The sequence below is a fragment of the Leptosomus discolor genome, chromosome 9, assembly GCF_034619465.1.
Source record: "Leptosomus discolor isolate bLepDis1 chromosome 9, bLepDis1.hap2, whole genome shotgun sequence".
Classification (NCBI taxonomy): domain Eukaryota; kingdom Metazoa; phylum Chordata; class Aves; order Leptosomiformes; family Leptosomidae; genus Leptosomus; species Leptosomus discolor.
The window spans coordinates 41,269,308-41,288,735 of record NC_141399.1 but is presented as its reverse complement, the minus strand read 5'-3'; the positions used below and the strand labels follow the sequence as shown (position 1 = coordinate 41,288,735).

Sequence of the window (19,428 nt, the reverse complement as noted above, 5' to 3'; positions counted from 1 at the left end):
TAGTCATTGGTTCACGTAAAGGCATGCTGGATGCTAAGCACTGTGTTTCATGGCTGTAATATGTATAAAATGTATAAAATGAAAGGTAAGTAAGTGGATGGGTTTGGGACAGAAAAAGTGCTACTAGGGAGAGGAAACTTTTGGGTCAATATCCTCTTTTTTTTGCTATTCTTTCATGTGACCCACAGGTTATAGTACAGTATGCAGTTCTGTCAAAATCAGTTAAATCAAGTCCTACTTATACAGTTTCCTCTGTACGTGAGAGTTGTATGTCCTCCCAGAAAGAAGGGCATAACACAGGTTATATTTTAACTAAGTGATAAGGACAAAGCACAATACAGAAGGTGCAAACTGCTCTGAGAAACAAGGGCCTGCAGTTGTGGTGTGGAACACACATGAATGTATATTCAATACCTAAACTGACAGGATGTCACAACTTTAATTAAGGAATCTGCTTATCATGATGAAGGATTAGCCTCTTCAGTGCAAAACGTGTTCTACCTTTCCATCCACTGAACCTCATAAATACACAGCTGATAGTAAGTATATCTGTGTTGACACCATTAAATATTCAGCTGTGTTGCATATATTAGAATAACAGGCTAGGTTTATTTATAACAAGAAAATGCAGATATTTCAGAGCTCTGCTGAAATTATGGAAGAAGCACTGCTGAATACAGAATTTGGAGGTGGAAAGGATCACTTCCGAGCTACTATTTCATTTCTCTCTGCACTGTGGCTGTAGAAAGCTTATATTCCCCTCAGGCACGCTCAATAGTTGATTTTCAAGCTATTAAAATGTCATTTAAAATAACCACAGTATTTTTCACTGTGTCCTTTGACTGCCTGACCTGTTGTCCTGTTTGTTATTTATTAAGTTCTTACAGATACTTGACCAAACTTTTTCTTTCTGCAACTTGATGTAATTACTTCTTATCCTAGCTTTTGCCAGCTAGGATTTGGCTGTAGAGTATTCATGAGCCAGGAAATACTACTGTATTTACTGACCTGTGACAAGATTTAGGGCAGGACTGGTAGGAAGCTGTTGACCAGCATCCTTTGTGCATGTCAAAGAAGGGGTCGTGGATTCCTGTTGTAGTGTGCTGGAGCTTTCCACATGCTGAGGCTCTTGGGAAAGGCGAAGAGGAAGCACAGATCTCTCGGCCAAAGAAATCCCCCTCCCTCCAAAGTCTTACCTGCTAAGGGCTGCGGTGTCCCTGTTCGGCAAGAGGTGCTTGTAGCTACGTTTTGTCTTCAGGTTGTCACGGTGCTGTAGGTTATGTCTGTTCAAAGGTGTGATTGCAGCACATCAGGTGTACACAAGCTAGCCTAAACCATGAGTCCTGCTAAAGTAGGAAGGCTTAGATAAAAAAACAGGAATGAATCCAAATCCAAGTTGTAGCTGTAGTATAAGAGTTTCCAGAGTTAGTCCTTGGTTTGACATCAGGTGGTTATTTTCAAGTGCATACTTTGCTTTAAGGAAGAAAAAGCAACTGTGCAAATATTTAGGTAAAATATGTTGAATTCTCTTTTTCTGTATTAGTGATACAGTCCTCACAAATGCTTTCAGAGAATACAGGAGTGCTGTCTATGCAGCACCAATGTACTGATAGCCCCAGACCATGCATCATCATTTAGGATTTTTTTTTTTTTAATTAATTTTTTGACTGAAAAAGAACCAAAATCAGTTTCAAACACCCAAAGCTGCCAATGCAAAGACAGAATCAAGCATACTCCCGAGACCTCAATCCCACTGTCTGCTATCCCATTCTTCTTTACTGACTTAATTCCAGACCACATTTTTGTTTGCTTTCAAGTAGTTAAAAAGTAAGTTCTGGATAATCCTGGGTTTGCTTTTCTTTTTTTCTTCATGCTGTCCTAGCATGTTTGGTGCTCCAATTACATGGGAACGCAATATACACCCACTTGTCCCTTAGTTGTGGAAATTGTTCAGGATTCCCTTCAAATGAATTTGAAAACGATCCAGTATGTTAGTGATAGTCTGTAATATAACTGTCCTGGAACATGAATAGCTTTGTCAGGAACTGCAGAATAAAATCAAGCTGTGCTTTTAGTGGAAAGAAGCAGTGAATTTAGATAAAAGTAAATATTAGAATGATGTTTGCGCACCATTTATTTCAAGAAGGCTGCCTTTATTCAAGACATGCAGGAAACTAATTTTTGAGGGTTTTTTGGTACTGATAGAGTACTAAATGATGAGGAACCTTCTAAAATATATTTGTCTCTCATTTATTGGATGTTTATGAGGCTTTTAGTATTTTAAAGACCATAATCCTGTGTGCTACATTGAGGCTAAGTCCTTCTACATTATTTACATTAGAAACTATCAGAATATTATTATTTACTAATTTTCAGTCACTACAAAGCCCAGGTTCAACTCCTTTCCTCGTGTTGGGTGTGCTGCCTTCCCTGTTGACCTCAGAGAGGACCCCTTGAGGAGTAAGACATTAATCAAAGGCAGAGAATAAGAGCTGGAATAGGCAAAAAACCAGAACGCTCTGGGGTTTTCTCCATTGCCTCCACCTTGGAATGGAAATTAGGAGCGCAAAAGCCTTGGTTTTCTGCTTCCTTATGTCTGGACTCTAGGAGGGTTTCTGGGGCAGTAGGACAAATACAGGACATGGAAAAGCACATCGATTCTGCCTTTTGAGCTGGAGTTTGTGAGTTTGCTGGATAGAACCATAGAACAGCTTGGGTCAGAAGGGACCTTTAAAGACCGTCTAGTCCAACCCTCCTGCAGTGAGCAGGGACATCTTCAGCTGGATCACGCTGCTCAGGGACCCGTCCAACCTGACCTTGAATGACTCCAGGGATGGGGCGTCTACCACCTCTCTGGGCAGCCTGTGCCAGCGTTTCACCACCCTCATTGTAAAAAATTTCTTCCTTATATCTAGTCTGAATCTACCTTCTTTTAGTTTAAAACCATTACCCCTTGTCCTGTTGCAACAGGCCCTACTAAAGTGATTGCCCCCCTCTTTCTTAGACGCCCCCTTGAAGTACTGGAAGGCCGTTATGAGGTCTCCCCTGGAGCCTTCTCTCCTCCAGGCTGAACAAACCCAGCTGTCTCAGCCTGTCCTCACCCAGCCCAGCCCCCTGGTCATCTTTGTTGCCTCCTCTGGACCCGTTGTCCATGTCTGTCTTGGGCTGGGGGCCCCAGAGCTGGACACAGCGCTGCAGGTGGGGTCTCACCAGAGCAGAGTACAGAGGGAGAATCCCCTCCCTTGACCTGCTGGCCACTCTGCCATTCCCCCAACAAGTGGATACAAGTGTGTGCTGCTTTGTGGGCTGCAGGTGTTCAAGGCTCAGCATTTTCTCTCCTTCCAAGCTGCAGCTTTGCCAGCATCTCACTTTCCTAGCAAAAAGGATTAAGTACAACAAAAAAATAGGGTTGTTTTTTTTCCTGAAAAGTGAGTTTAACCAGCTATGTTCTCCATTTGACCAGGTTTATCCCCAGAGCATATACTAACTTTATCATGCAGCGTAATAGAAGTCCCATGAATTCCCTGTGTTCTCAGAGAGATTAAATAGCTATTATAATAGACTTTTTCCATCTATTAGTCCATGACTTCTTACTAGACAGATGTAAGAGATACTTTAAACTGGGAATAGCTTGACATCTGATGTTAATTATTGAAATACCAGGCATGGCAAGGCAAGAATAACCCCAAAAGATACACAGCTGATTTGCTTTTTATCTTGAAAATCACACAAATGGCATACCAGTAATTTTTTCTGACTGAAGTTTTAGAAGCGTAAAGATCACAAAAATTTTATCTTGTCTGTATTACAGTTTTTACATCTTCCTGTTGTTTTTATCACAGCAACAAGTATCTTCATGACATCTTATCTAAACTAGTATAGGCTGTTAGAGGTAGCTATTGTCAAATTGTCATCTTTTGTCTTTTATGCCTAAGTAATATGCAAAGTGGTGTTATGAGCAATATTGTGTTCAGAAGACATTTCAGGTTGAAGAGCAATGCTGTTAAAGTTAGCCAGTTCCATCAGGTAGAGCACTGGAGTGGTATGCAACTTTTTTTATCCCATTCTGGCACTGGTTTGCTGAATGACCTTGAACATGTTACTTCACTCTTCTATGCCTCTGTTTCCCCAGCTGTAAAAGATGGATAATTGCGTTTGGATGAATTTGTGAAGTTCTTTGAGGCAGACTGTTTGTGATGTTTCCTAACAAACGCATCCCAGTAGGAAATTTTAACTAGCACTAGTTCCCATTAAAGTATAATGTGTACTAAACAAACATGTGAGAACTCTGTTAGTAGCTGCCACAACTCAAACAAAGTGGCTCTTAGCAGCCTAATGTGTGTTCCTGGCTTCTCACATTGTCTTGGGCAATCTGTATGCTCAAATCATTCTCCAGTGATCCAGCTGAAGTCCTGGCTTGGCAGCTCACATCAGTTCATCCACTGGCTTCACAAATATAAACCCAAAATTTAATAATTTTGGGGAGACTAGAGCCTCCCAAATGGGGTGCAGTATGTCTAGTATATGTGTTGTCACATGCTGTACACAGCATTTGATGCACTCTGCCAGTACAGAAGTTTCAAATTCCACAAGCTCATTAAAAGTTGATTAATCTGCTGTGTAAAATCACTGCATAATTCCCTTGTAGAAGAATTATGGTTATAGCCTCAAATGCATTCTGGATCATGATTTCATATGGACAGTAGATGGAGTAAATGGGTAAAGTTAAGTAATAGGTAATGAACAAAAAAATTAGACATCCTTAATGTTACAGTGGTTTTAATTGGAAGCTGTACAATTTTATGTGGAATTGTACAGTGGAATAGAGCAAATAAAGCTCGGAAAGATCATAACCTTTTTGTCTTTCCTTGCTAATTTTAGATTTGATCTACAAAATAGAGCTTGCTGGAGGACTGGGAGCCATCCTTCTTCTGCTTATTTTGCTCGTGACCATCTATAAGTGCTACAACATAGAGTTAATGCTGTTCTACAGACAGAACTTTGGAGGAGACGAAGCAGCTGACGGTAAGCAGTTGCTTAGGACGCTCAATATATGCAATGGAAATATTTCAGAGAGACAAAGTGATGAAAGTTCTAGATTGAAATGAATCCCAAAAGATACCTGCTTCCAGTTTTAAGTTCAAACTACTAAGCACCCAACAGTGTAAAGCCTTAAGACTTTCTCCCAAAGCTTACTGAAATCGATGAGTCTTGTCACTGGGCCATGCCATAAATGGGATTGAGAAGAATTTTTCATGAGTCTGTGGTAGAGGCTTGAATGTAATTTGTGAACTGATTCCTCAGGAGAACTCTTCATATTCATGTGTCCCAGTGCCACATATGCCCAGGATTGCTTCTCCTGAGTTCCATACTGTATGTGGGCAGCCCTTTCACCAGCTATTTTTCGTTAAACTTTTCCATTGAATTGTCTTCAGGCTACCAACTAACTCCAGTGAATAGTGAGAGGTGACTGTTATAGAGGCGAACTAGTTACATCAGTTAATTGGTAAACAACTGAGTGAAAATGTACAGGTTGCCTGGAGAGTATGTTTAGGAATAAACTAGGCTGGTTTTCAGTGTTCTTTCCCCCTTTCCTCTCACTAGCCTATGTTCTGTTTGGTGCCTAAAGTTAGACATGTTATTTGTAAACTGAGGCTTTAATTCTTCTGAATATAGAACATTACTGCTCCTGTGAAGCTGGAGTAAGCCCTGGTAAACTAAATCCAAGTGCTTTAAATCCTATTACTGTATTCTTAACGCTTCTAGCATAATTTATGTTATTAATATGCATGTAACTAGTGTCTGGTAAAGATGTGAAGTACAGTATTCTAGTACAGGTACTTTTCACAGCCCATTGCAACACTTACAAGTCATGTAGGCAGTCTGGAATGGTATATCTAGAAACAGTAATGTATTTGAAAAAAGAGCTGGGAACACATTTCCCATGTTGTGCTGAAACAATGTGCAGTTGGACAGACTTTCTGCAGATAGCGTTGCTGTTATCAAAGTAATAAATGTTTCTGTTTAAGACTGGGTAGATACGGTGCAAAAATGTTGCACTGCAATGAAATCCATAGAAGAGAGAATGGGTGGAATGACATCCAGGGGATTTCGGAACATGGAATGATAAATAGGAGGAATAGCAGTGAGGAAACTTCCTCTTTCTCGATCTTCCTGTGTAAATGGGAAAACCTAAAATGATGCTTTTTTAATACATTTCACACTATACAATACTGCACAATATTTATATTGATACCTAGGAGAAGCGAAGGGTGAGATAATGTGGTTTTGGAAGTAATTTGCCTCTAACACTTGGGGATTATAGCAACATAACATTCTGGGTCACGCGAACAGAAAGTGACCCAAAGTATTAACTTCCTCCAGGTTGCTTTGATTCATTTGTCTTATGTTTTCAGTGTGAAGCTGCTGCAATTTTACTCATGTAACCTTCTTGGTTCAATCGCTTTTCAATTTACTGAAGTCAAAGCGTATATGGGGTGTTTCTTTCTACTTATGTAGACTATAGTGGGAACATACAGAGCTCCCATGAGCAGTCAGCTGTATAGATGCAATTGCAGGGTCATTTTCCATTTATGCATGTATTTCTTTAAAATAGAGGATTTGGAACTCAACGGATTTGCTTTATTCCTATTTCTAAAAATGTCCTGTGTAAGTGGTGTTGGATGCATTCGCTTCCTGCGTTGTGTGTAGCTTTGTTTTTAGAGAAAATGATACTGAGGATTAAGGGAAGCCATTCAGAAAACGGTGCTGCATCCAAAAGCACCCAGAGCAAGCAGTGGGTAAGCATAGGGTAAGTCCTTCTGTTTAAGGACTTAAAATTAACTTAAGAGGGTAAGAAGGATAGGTCCTTCTGCGATGTCCCGTGTATGTGAAGCTTGTGAAGAGGGAGTCGAGACAGTAGAGGTGTCGCACAAGCGCACAGACTCGCAGGAGCCCAGGGGAACTCGTTCTGTCTGCCTCTTGCCTACCTGTATTGTGAATAGAGGTGACTGGGGAGGGCAGTTGTCCCCACGCAGCTGAAGGGGCAGAAAGCTCAGGGGCTGCCTGCACACAGTCTGTGCGCAGCCTTCACGCCGCTTTATAGCCAGGCATGTCAGTGCCCTGGGGTTTGCTTTGCTGCCTTTGCAGAGCTCTCAGGTGTTTGCAGGGATGTTTGCCTCCTGGATCACTTGGTGGCTGGCTTCTCTTAAAAGGTTTTGGCAGGTTTCATCACAGACAGGGCAGCAGGTTTTGGACAGGCTTCCAAAGCTGACTGGCCTGTATTTCTTTGCTGTTTGTTCTTCCGTCATCTTTCCATCAGTAACTACTATTTTTGTACGCTGTTGATTTCAGAAAAATATCGGCAAGCCAGGGGGACATCTCCCTTACAGCTATGGTGACACTGGGCAAATTGCCTTTTACTGACTTATAATTATTCACATGCTTTGTCTGTAGCGCTGACCCTCGTGGGTCTGGCTTTGTGTCAAGAATTGTAAGAAACTAACCATCATTTCAAGGTCATCAAGGAATATATTGTATTATGATTAGCTATTTTTTCTTTTTATCAGAATATATTGATGATTTTAACTGCTTTAATTATCTTTCATGTGCTCTATTCTTTACAGATAATTGGTACTCAGCAATCCTCTATTCATGCAGTCTTGTCCTCACAACATTAACTATTTGATTTTTCATTTTCTGTAAATAATGGCAGCTGTGCTCTTCCCTGAAGACTGAATTGCTGAAGGTTGACTTTTTCAATATACTATTTTCCATTATTACAGAGGAATATCAAAGAGAAATGTCACTAAGACAGTCTGATCCCAGCATGGATCCTAAGCTTGATAGTGGTGCCACTTCTGTTCCTGACACAGTTGCCAGCTCTTAGCTCCATGTTTCAGATGCAGAGAGCTGGAGACAAGCTCCAGTGCTATGCAGGAGGAGGAGAAGGAGGTGTGTTGCCCTTTCTAGCCAAACCAAAGGTAGCCCTGCTGTAGCATTGCCTGGGTCCCCTCTGTCACCTGCTGCCTGCCTCCACCTCTGAGCTGCAGCAAAAGGAGGGGCAAGTCTCCCGCTGCACTCCATTTGCTCTTGGAGTTATTTCTCTCTCTCATACTGTGAACCCCAAGTATTTAAGATGTCCTGGATCAAGTGACCTCTAAAATTACGATATTGGATTTAAAACCAACAATATTTTCTAAAAAAAAAAAAAAAGCTTTAGACTGTTTGAATTTGTCATTGTTGTCTGCATAATCAGTATTCATTTGAGTTAGCTCATGTATTTTGTCACAATTACTTGTGCAAGGAAGTTTTCCTTGCTGAAAACTTCGCAAACTTCCCAGGCTGAAAAACTTTTCCGAGCTCAAAACTGTCGCATAATCATAGCACTCTTGAGGCATAGGAGTTGAAAGGTTTCCGTTAGCAATATGTAAAGGATTAAGATTAAAAGTTCCAGCTTTAGTATTTGTATCAAAAATTTGCCCACAATCTTTTCAGGTATGAAATGTGTACACTGACTACATGAAGCAGAGTTACTAGCTAGCTCCACATGCAGAAGAAAACTGAAAGGATATCCTTTGTCTGGATCTGAAAAATTTCTCTGTGGAAGCCAGATTGTATGTTCCTGTGAAAAGTCCCAATTTTGCTGGGAAATGCTTGATCATTCCAAGGAATAATACAATGTCCTAGTGCTTTCGTATATTCTTTATAGTGCTGTTGCAAACAGCAGGCTGAACTTGGATTTGTTTTCTTACAGACAACAAGGAATATGATGCGTATCTTTCATACACCAAAGTGGATCCTGATGCGTTAGATTGTGATAATAATGAAGAGGAGCAGTTTGCACTTGAAATTCTGCCAGATGTTCTAGAAAAGCACTATGGATATAAGCTCTTCATTCCGGATAGGGACCTGATCCCTAGTGGAAGTAAGTACTTCTGACCTTTCAGTTTTAATTCTCTCTCATGTCATGAAGGCCTGGACTGTGCGATAAGTACTAGGTCTGGGAAACCTCTCCTTGTGAAGTGGTTGTGAGGACTGGAAAAGTTTCCTCAGTACTGCAAATTAGAGCTCTAGGTTAGAGCTCGTTCCTGCACTGCTGAAATCAGAAGGAACTGCCATTGATTTCAGTGGAGGCAGGAGCTGGACCTTCCTACAGGGAAGACTGCAGCGCTGCAAGCAATACTGTAGTCCAAAATCTCTACATCAGACACAGGTGGCTAAGCAGGAAGCTTCCAAAAATGGTTTTGTAGTCTCTGTTTTATCATTGAAAATGGGATTAATATTTTTTTCTGGTAATTACTTGTTTGTCTGCAGTAGCTTTACAGTAAAAGTTATCTTTCCTGTTGTCTCTCGGGTTTTTTTCCTAACTTTGAAGTCTCGTAAATAGTTACAATAGATTCCCAGTTAATGCTATAGGTGCAACTTTTCCATTCGAGTTTTGACGAAGTGTTGCATTTCTGAGCAGTGCTGGTATTGTGAAAGTAATTGGTATTGTGTAAGCAATACTAATTCCTCAGAAGACTATGTACAGCCCAGTGATCCGATGCTGTTTTCCATGCTGACAGTGAAATACAGTTGTCCATTTCAAATCAGTTTTACTGCCACGTCTGAAGATTCAGCAGCACCTTTGGATGTCTGTACCAACAGTTAATCTCGTTCCAGCTGTAGTTATGGCATCTTTTGTTCCAGATTTGTTTTTGGACAAGTCAAAAAAGACCATGAATCATATACACCGTGTCAATGAATTTTTAATGCACAGTATGTTTGTTTTAATATCACATTTATTTGAAATGCTACCCTGGTGAAAAATAAGCTTTTTTTACGAATTCTGTCTGCAAATCACTTCCATGAAAAAATATTAGAAGAGAATATGAGCTTCTCTGTGTACATGCTACTGTATAGGAAATATGAACAAGAAAACAAAGCAATGGCTGTGCTGGAGCAGATGTCCCCAAACATGAAACAGCTAGAACATGGCTGCATTGGCAACCTGCCTGCCAAAAGACTTGAAACTGCTGCCTTGCTGCTGCCAAACCCCAGTGCCAGCCCCAGAAGATGGATCCTACTTCTTCCCTGACGTTTGAAAGAGCTGGAAACAGAGCTCTGAATCCTGTACCATTGGGAAAGAGGAGGCAGAGCCTAGTCAGAGATCATGCGAAGGCCTGTGTAGCAGCTTGAATTTATCATGTGCATTTGCAGCTCCTAGGTTAGAGCTGCTTCCTTTATTCTTTTTGCCCTGCCCCTGCAAGGTGTGAGTTTTACTCCCCTAGTGACATATTCCAGAAAATGGACTTGGCTCATTGCCTTCTTACTGCTGACAGTACAAGCAAGTACTATTGAATGTTTAGATATTATTAAGAGAAAATATATCTTTTTGTGTAAAAAATCACAGAACTGTTGTAAATAGTTGTTTCATATCCAGTAATACAGCAGAGTTATACACACCAATTACACAAGTGAATTAAAGAGTTTAACGCTAGCCCCTTCAATGATAACTATGCTGAAGCACAGATTAATCTGAAATGAGATTCTTCTTTCCAATTGCTGTACCAGCCAGCATGGTATTTTATTTTTGTCTATTCTTGTCAGTCAGATACTTAGCAAATACTTGTCATCACTTTGGGTATTCATGAAGCCTCTCATGAAAATGTAGGGTACCTGAAAATGTCAGTTCTCATTTGTGAACATTCACAGATTTAATACCTCTTTTTTCCTCTCAAACTCACTTCAGTATTATGAAAGGGCCTGATTCTAACACATGCAGCTTCAAGAACTCTTAATCAGACATAATGACAATGCAGAATAAAATGTGTAACTGAAATGAGTGATATGCATGTTTTAGCTTTATAATAGGCACTCTATTGAGGGGGCAAGACGGGGGGAGAGAGGTAAGACTCAGATTCCTGTATTTCTAAGTTCTCCACGTGCGCTGGAGAAGTGGAACACGGCTGCGTTCTGCCTAATTCTCACCAGCCTCACAAGGACTTGCAGTGCTTAGTGAAGAGAGCAGGCAGCGTGATGTGGTGTGGACCTGCTAGAAACTTCAGCAGTAAACATAACATATTTTAGAGTGACTGTCTCAAAAAGTGGCAGATGTGACAAAACATATAGCTCTTCAGGGTAGATTTCTATAGAAAAATGTGGGTGCGATGACAGTTACCTGTTTTATTTTAGGAAATATCTCTTCTCACATGTGCTGCATTTCCTCATCTTTTGGTGTAAATGACTTTCAGTGTAATGTAATGCTTTCCCACTGTCCATTCTGTTGTGTTTCCTTCTATATCTTGTGTACATAAATGTGTGCCATTCCACTAGTACAGCAAATCAGGTGTGTTTTGTAAGGCTGGTTGTTTCATCTCATCTCTGCAATTTTAAGGTGCTGCCACAGGAGGGTGTGCATCATTGCACTTCCTTCCTGGCATGAAGCAATACATACAGCTGCTACTTGATTTGAGAGCAAGCAAAAAATAGATTTGTTAAATAGTATTTCATTAACTTTCTTGCACACTTCTCCGAACAAACTAAAAAGCTGACTTCAGAAACGTTTAGGGACAAGTTTGATTATGTTTTTGTCCAGCTGGGTCATCTCTAACCTCTGGGGAAAAGCTGTGGTCAGCTCTGCATGTCCCTGTGCAGCTGAGGGAGAGGTTAGAGCCACATGTGCCTTAGCTGGGACAGACACACCCAGCAGCAAGCTCCTTCGCGCTGCCTATCTGAGCTCCGCATTTCGGCTCTGCGCCGAGGACTCTGTTTCAGGGGTGCCCCCATGGAGCGACTGTTGCTGTCCCTAAGAGGACAGAGGTGATGGCTGTGGGGACTGAGGATACCTCTTCCCACTGGGAAGCAAATCCCTGGCATCCAGAGTTCAGGTCAGATGGGGCTGAGTCATGTTTTGCGGTGGATGTTCGTTTCTGTGCCCTGCCGGGATACAAATGTTATCCCAGGAGTGTTTTGTCCTAGTGGGAGAACCACTGTGAAGGGTGCCAAGGGCCTCGGCAATGCCCACCACACGGTGGCCAGCAAGGACCTTGGCAGTGACTCTAGGTGCTGCCTGGAAGCAGCACAGATGGACCCGTCTCCCCAAACTGGTGAGGTGGAAAAGGGGCTCAAGCAGGCACCGCTGCTCTGCTCTCGCTCACGCAGAAGCCCACGTGGCCACTCAGGCTGGACAATGAGAAGGGTGACACAGCAGGGAGACACGACATGCAGTGTGCTGTGTGTTGCATGTTATAGGAAGTACTATAGCAGCTATTCTTTCTTAAAAGAATGTTCTTTGGTCTTAACAGAGGGCGTGTTCTTCATTCTGTCCAAGCTGACAGCGCACATGCCTTTCTGCCTAGGTAACTAAGGCATAACTGAACATGCTAGCCTGCGTAAGGGGACTGTGATCCCTAAGATACAGTTGCAGTTGTTACTAAAGTTTCTTAGCAGGTACCACTTTTTCCACCCTGTTAGTTTGCAAGGCTTTCTTAACAAACCCTTTCCCACAGCAAGCGCTCACAAGCCCTGTGAGCTTTTTATTCAGTGTTAGGAGACCTGAGGAGACTGAATAGCTGGGGGAGGGAAATAGGAATAGTTATGTTTTTACCTGAGCCATTTTCTTTTTTGCTCATGTCTACAGAGAGAAAGATCTATTTGCACTTGACTCTTCTAAAATTGGGACTACATCAGAGGAAGATACTTTTCTCACATGGTTTCTACAAATTATTTTGAACCCTGACAGTGAAGAGGTCAAAACTGTCAAGTTGGATTTTTAATACCAGCAATACAAATCTATTACAGCATCATCTAGTTGCTCTCTAAGCTATGTGCATTTGATCTTGACAGGATTGAAAAAACACCAACAATTCACTCCAGCTCAGCCCAGGGTATAGAGATCAGGCACTGAAAAGAACAACAGTGATGGAATAAAAATCTTTGCTTTTACCTGAAAAATGAGAGGTTGTCAGCACAACAGGAGAGCGCCTAAGGCATGTGATAAAAAGCACCCAACAGTCAATATTACAGTTCTGGCACTTTGTAGTTTTGGCTGCCCATCTGTGTCATTTTTATCTGGTGAATTGGAGCTTCCTGGGTTCCCAGATGAAGACAACCCAGTTGGACTGTGTGTCTGGAGATCCCAAGGGGCCTTAATTAGGTATGGGACACTATTTATATGGAATGAGAATAAAGTACCTAGCTCCACAAACTCCTTTCAGAAGTCCTTGGTTGTTTAAACTTTATATAAACCTTACACTTAATGCCAGGCACAGGCAGGGGTAGCAGGGATACAGATGAATGACAGTTGAAAGTGGAAGAAATATGAACAAAAGCCAGAAGGCTGGCTACCCTGTAACAGCCCACCGAAGGCCACCAAGGTGGTCAGGGAGCTGGCGCACTCAGTACAAGAGGAGAGCTCAAAAGAACTGTATTTCTTGAAGAAAAGGCCAACAAAGACGAAGACAAGGAGGAATCTTGGTGTTGTTTTTCCAGTGTAGAAAGCACAAAGATGGAGACAGACTCTTCACAGAGGTGCACAGTTGTTGAACAAGAGTCCACAGGTATGAGTGTAAATTCGATTTACACATTTGGAAAATTTTCCTTACCATGAGGGTGGTCAGACACTGGAACAGAACCCAGAGACACTGAGAAGAAACGTCCAACTTGGAAGCCTTCAAAACCATACTGGATGAGGCCTTGAGCAGTCTTAGCTGGTCCTGCTTTGGGCAGGATATTGACCTGGAGACTTCCAGAGCCTCCTTCTGACCTGTATGGGTCTATGAGACTCTGATTCTAAACATCCAGAGTTTTGATTCCAACATCTATCGCCAAAGCAATTTCACCAAATCACCCACTTCAGGCACTTTAGTATGCAAGGAGACATCCCCAGAGCCACCGTCTTTTCCTTCTCCTTAACCCCTCCTTCCTGTGCCATGTCAAATGCAGAAAGTCTGACAATGGTTAAGGGACTGGTGTGCTGAGAGGGCAGTGTGTCCTGCTGATCTGCATTATTTATTTCTTTGTTGAACTCATCAGCTGTCCTGTAGTTTATACTAGGGTTGGGCAGTCTGGGGAGGGGCCATCTCTCCCCTCTGTGTTTCAGTAGTTCCAGCTGCATTGCTGTTCTGGTCTGAGCTAACAGATTGCTGCTAACAGAAGCAACAAATATTTAATAACTAGGAAAAGGAAGACATGCAATCATTTTTGTTATAATAAAGTTATCAGTTAGGGTTTGGGAACTATTCAGTTAGAAAACCAAGACTGAATTACTCTTCTATAAATAACGTTCTCAAGTGATAGTCACATTGCTAAATGCAAAAAGGCTGGTTATTTTCAGAGTGCCAGGAACCAGCTAGTATGGGGCTGATGGTAGGTACTCTTTGGTTCTTGTGGTGCAGCAGACCATGCTTCCCAAAAATATCCATAGGACTTCATATGATTTTTGGTGTTCTTTCCCTCTGCCTCAACTGCTCCTGCAAATCATCTGAATCTGGTTATTCAGTCATTTCTTTGTGTAAGCAACTCTGTGTCCGTGGTGTTCATTAATTTCCTTGCTCTTAGTCTGCTTGTGTATTAGGTTGTCTGGGTTTCTTTCCAGCCTGTGGTTAATGTAGCTCATTCAAGATTCAGAAGGCAGTTATGCATGATTTAGTTGGAAATGGGATGCATGTCTTGGACTTTTCTTCTTCAGTGCTTCAATCTACAGTTCAGCATCGTTCCATGTTGACAGCGTTTGGTGAGCACATATTTGCTGTCAGGTGATCCGTCTTCATTACTGAAGGGCAGCCATGCAAAAAATATGTTTGTTTACGGGTCTAAAAGCTCTTGCTGTCCGTACCTCCTTGGGCATTGCATTGGACATGATGCAAGTAAATTACTGATAGAGCCACTTTTTTTGACCTATGGGAAATGCTAACATTTTGAAAACAGTTTTTGTGCCATTTGCAAAATGATGCTTCAAGGTGGGGGAAAGGGTCAAAATTTAAAATGTTCTTTTTCAGTAAAATCAGGTGGGTTAATCCTAATGCTGACATTTTATTTTTACGTTCTGGTTTATGATAAAATACAGTCTTTGGGAATTAAAAATGAGTAATTCCATACTGATTTTGTCAAGACGGTTTTTTTCTCCCCTCAAAATGAAATGTCATTGAAGTTGACACCTCCTGCAGCGAAAGTGAAGTTTCAGCAAAATGATACTCATCTGATGGAAGTGTGTTAGTCTGGAATCTGACAGTTGATCCTAGTTGGTGATGTCGTTCCTGAAATCCCTGCTCAGTATTTTTCTTGAAAGTGAAACAGAGCCATTGCCTGACAATTACTTCTTAGCTCACTGGAAAGGTGAAAACAACCCTTTCTTCATCCTACGTTGCAATAGAGATTGCTTGGATTTAATACCTCCTGATGGAGTGAACACTTAAGACAGACAACTGAACCTGTGGTATTTTGAGCAGTCTCGAATTCTGAAGTGAAAGGAGAGCGGGTGATTTAGCAACTCACCGGTTTATGCAGTCAGTCTAGTGCCACTGGAAAAAATAAAGCTTGAATTTCTACAGATAGGAATCTGTCCCCCATGCTTTTCCTCACAGAAAAGTTTAAGTTGTGCACATTGGACATGTCGTAGAGTGCACCCGATGGAACCGCGTGCTCCAGGAAAGTTGTCACCTGCATTTAGTAGTAGTTCCAAGCTGAAGTTATTTGGGAGTACGAAGTACTTCTGGACCAGGCGGCTGGAAGATGCATTTGCCTTTTCATTTGGGTTTCCAGTTTCCTGTAATACAGTGTATTTTATCTCAGTGCACCGACAGACCCCCTGTGCATTGGCCGTGTCTCTCAGTGAACCAGCTGCAAGCTTGGAATTTGAAGGAGCCCACAGTAGTCACTTGTGAAGGTGTCTGTGTAGTCATCTGTAGAAAGAGCTCTAACTTGTTGCAATATCCAGTAAGTAAGGTGAGCATGCCAAAGTATGGGAGAGGCACAGAGCGGAGAAGTACCCATCTGAGAAACAGGGAATTCTTCCTGTCTTCTTCCCACCTCATTCCCTGTTTCACTAAAGCAAAGTCTGGTGAGTTTTTGATTGAGATGGTGTAACGGATTATTGCTGAGTGGTTGCTTTTGAAATTATTGCCGCTGGATGTTTAAAGAGATGAAAGTGGAGTGATTTTTTTGTTTGGTTGGTTGGCTTTTTGTTGGTTTTTTTTGTTGTTGGTTTGGTTTTTTTTTTAATTGAATGCATATAGGATGTGCGTGGCCTAACCTGGATATGTGGTACTGACCGGTATTGTGTCCTGCAGAGAATTGTCTTGTACATAGCAGTGTTCTGAGTTGTTTGAAGGAGGGATGAATATGTCTCAGGAAAGATGCATGATAGTTTGTTGTTTTACTGTATCTTGCAGATTCAACCTCTAATGATGAAGCTTCCCACCTAAATTCTTTCTTTTTGGGAGCAGAAAGAAAGGAAGAAAATGAAGAGTCTGAGCTGTTGATACATTGGGATAATCTCTTTCCATTGTATTGAACATTTCTACCTTTCCTTAAGTTTTGTTTCACCAGTTCTGCTTATCATTTTCTCATTGTTGCTGATTCTCTCCCCTCTCCGCTGCCTCTCCCATGGATTTTAATGTTGAATTTTTTTCATTAATGAGTAACTATTTTACACAGAGCAATGTGGGGGTTTTCTTCGTAAAATATTTTGAGAAAAAAAGAAAAAAAATGTAAATGCTGCATGATTAAAGAGTCATAAAACATTAACTGAAAGTCAGGATTGTTGCATAGACATTTGTAATGTACATGTATGTCTTAAATTTTCGTGTGTCTGTGGGATGTTTGCAATTGCCTCTCTTTTCCATTTGTGAAAGAAATTCTTCTTGCTGCTAAGTGGTGAAATAAAACATTGGTAAAGGCAGATTTGATGCTAACTATGCCTTCAGTCTCATGAAAATAAGCTATTTTAGAATGTTCCTGTTGGTCTATTTTGTAGCTATTTACTTTACTGGAAGTAGTGTGAATAAGCATGCTGTGGTATGGTGCCTGGGACTATAAAAATGAGTCTTGCAGTAACAGATGTTGATTAATGATGTTATTTGTAATTGTTGTTCCTGCTAGAGGGCAGTGTGTGTAAGAGAGGCCCTGCCCTGTGCTGAGTAAAGATCTGTTCTGTGCAGCTCTTGTGTCCAAGTCTTCATTTATAACACATGCTTCTCCTCTGTTGTCAGGCAGCACATTCTGAGCAGCATGGTCAAGAGGTTCATGTAGATAAAAAAAAAATTTATACCCTGCCTCTGAGCTTGCAATCATAATGCTGTGCAACCAATGAACACTTTTCTGACCTTAGTGGGTTTTTCTTCAAGTGGTTTCATTTTTCTGATCTTGACCCAAAACTCATTGAAATTTGTCGAAGTCTGTTCATTTGAATGGGTTTTGGTTCAGGTCTGTAAGTAGATCTCTTTCCCATCCTGTTCCATGTCAGACCAGTGTAATTGGCTTCTCTTCTCTACCATCCCTGGGACAGGTGAAACTCAGGGATCCAAGACCAACTTCGAGAGTATTTTGTAGTTCAATAAACTGACATCATGGACTTAACGATGGGGCTGGCATTTCTGCTTACACTGATCGTTTGCACCTACTTGGCATGCATGAATAAAAGAAGAATACTATTTTCTTTGTCACTGATGTCTCAACAAATAAACACCTCCAATATGTTTAAATTTTCCATTTGTTCCTGTCACTTGTGAAGTTTCTGTTAATGCCTCGGGGTACATAGAAGCACAGGTTTGTGATACTAAAACAGACCATTGGGCCACAAAGGATGTTACTGTGCTTTTGTGGTCAATAACTAAAGAAGAAAGAGCTACCATGGTGCTTCTATGCAATAGCACAAGTTCTGCATGTGATGAGGGCTGATTTCTTTCTGAGCTCTTTTCAAGTTCATACACGCTGCAGCACCCACATGTCCTTGCACCTGAAACACAAGAACTGCTTCCCAGAGTGTGCTTCCCTCAATGCGATGTTAATCATAACCAGTGTTAATGTTAAAATTTACACAAACATTACATTGATCTTGACCTAGATTTTTTCAGTAAGTGAACTGTGTATTTTTAGTCCCTAATGCATCTACACAGTGAGGATATTAAAAAAATGTCATTCTGTTGAGATGAACAGGAAAAAACAGTAAAGGATGGAGAGTGTTATTAAGGAGTTTTCTATATGTACTCCATAAACAGAAATGCGTTGTGATACACAGTCCTATTTTTGTTGGAGTATGTTGTGAAATGCCCCTTGTCTTAAATTGTGTGGGTCAGTAAGCTGTAGGATTTTGTTATACTTGATTGCAAGCCTGATGTTTTGATACAATAGACTTCTTTATTCTTTACTCTTTCTCTCTTTCTATAATTTGTAGCCTACATTGAAGATCTCACAAGATGTGTTGAACAAAGCAGAAGACTCATTATCGTGTTAACTCCAGACTATGTTCTCAGGAGAGGATGGAGTATTTTTGAGATGGAAAACAGACTCCATAACATGCTAGTCAGTGGAGAAATCAAAGTTATTTTGATTGAGTGTACTGAATTAAAAGGGAAAGTGAATTGTCACGAAGTGGAATCTTTAAAGCACACCATCAAACTTCTCTCAGTGGTCAAGTGGAAAGGACCAAAAAGCAGCAAACTGAATTCTAAGTTTTGGAAGCGCCTAGTCTTTGAAATGCCAGGGAAGAAAAAGGAGGTGGTGTCTCGGCATCAGGTCCTGGATTCTGCAGAGCAGGGCCTTTTTGGAGACCTCCAGACTGTACCGTCTCTTGCCGTCACAGGCACTTCTGCCACGTTGGTAGAATCGCGGGCTGATTTAACTGATTACCACCAAGCAGACTCTGTGCAAATGAGGCATTATTGCAGAGGATATGAATATGATGTGTCAGCAGCAACATTGCCAATAGCTTCCATAAGCAACCATCACACGTACTGTAACATACCTTTGACACTGCTAAACGGACAGCTACCTCTTAACAATACCGTGAAGGATTCCCAGGAGTTTCACAGGAACAACCCATTGCTACCTTTATCGGCAAAGGAGCTTAGCTTCACCAGTGATATTTGGTAGTGAAGATCGGGACTCTCTTGAGATGCTTCATGACCGCCATGAAGACATGTTTTTAAAGAACTTTGCCCTTACCCCATGGGGTGAGAAAACATATTTGAAGCAGCAGCACACTTGTTTGCTTTTCTACTCGAACTTTTTTGTTTACATTTACAAATTATTGACAAAGGGGGCATTGTTTTGTAACTCAGTAATGTCCTTCCTGTCTTTTAATGTACAGTTTTATTGCTTCTTTAAAAAGGAGGGGGGGTAGAAAAAACACATCCCGTCGTTTCACAGTAGGTTTACAATCTGGGATGGATAAAAGGGTCACTGTATATGATCTCCAACATCCATACATATTTAAGTAATAGTATT

At 41.2% G+C, this 19,428-nt stretch overlaps 1 protein-coding gene across 3 annotated transcripts in view; it reads left to right on the top strand.

The window, feature by feature from the left end:
- Positions 1-19,074, top strand: part of IL1RAPL2 (interleukin 1 receptor accessory protein like 2) — a 387,077-nt gene extending 368,003 nt beyond the window's left edge. For all 3 annotated transcript variants that reach the window (XM_086470269.1, XM_086470270.1, XM_086470271.1), the window contains exons 8-10: positions 4,882-5,025; positions 8,756-8,926; positions 18,377-19,074. In XM_086470269.1, coding sequence (XP_086326395.1) covers positions 4,882-5,025; positions 8,756-8,926; positions 18,377-19,074 — 1,013 coding nt within the window. The remainder of the gene's footprint in view (positions 1-4,881; positions 5,026-8,755; positions 8,927-18,376) is intronic.
- The last annotated feature ends 354 nt before the right edge of the window (positions 19,075-19,428 follow it).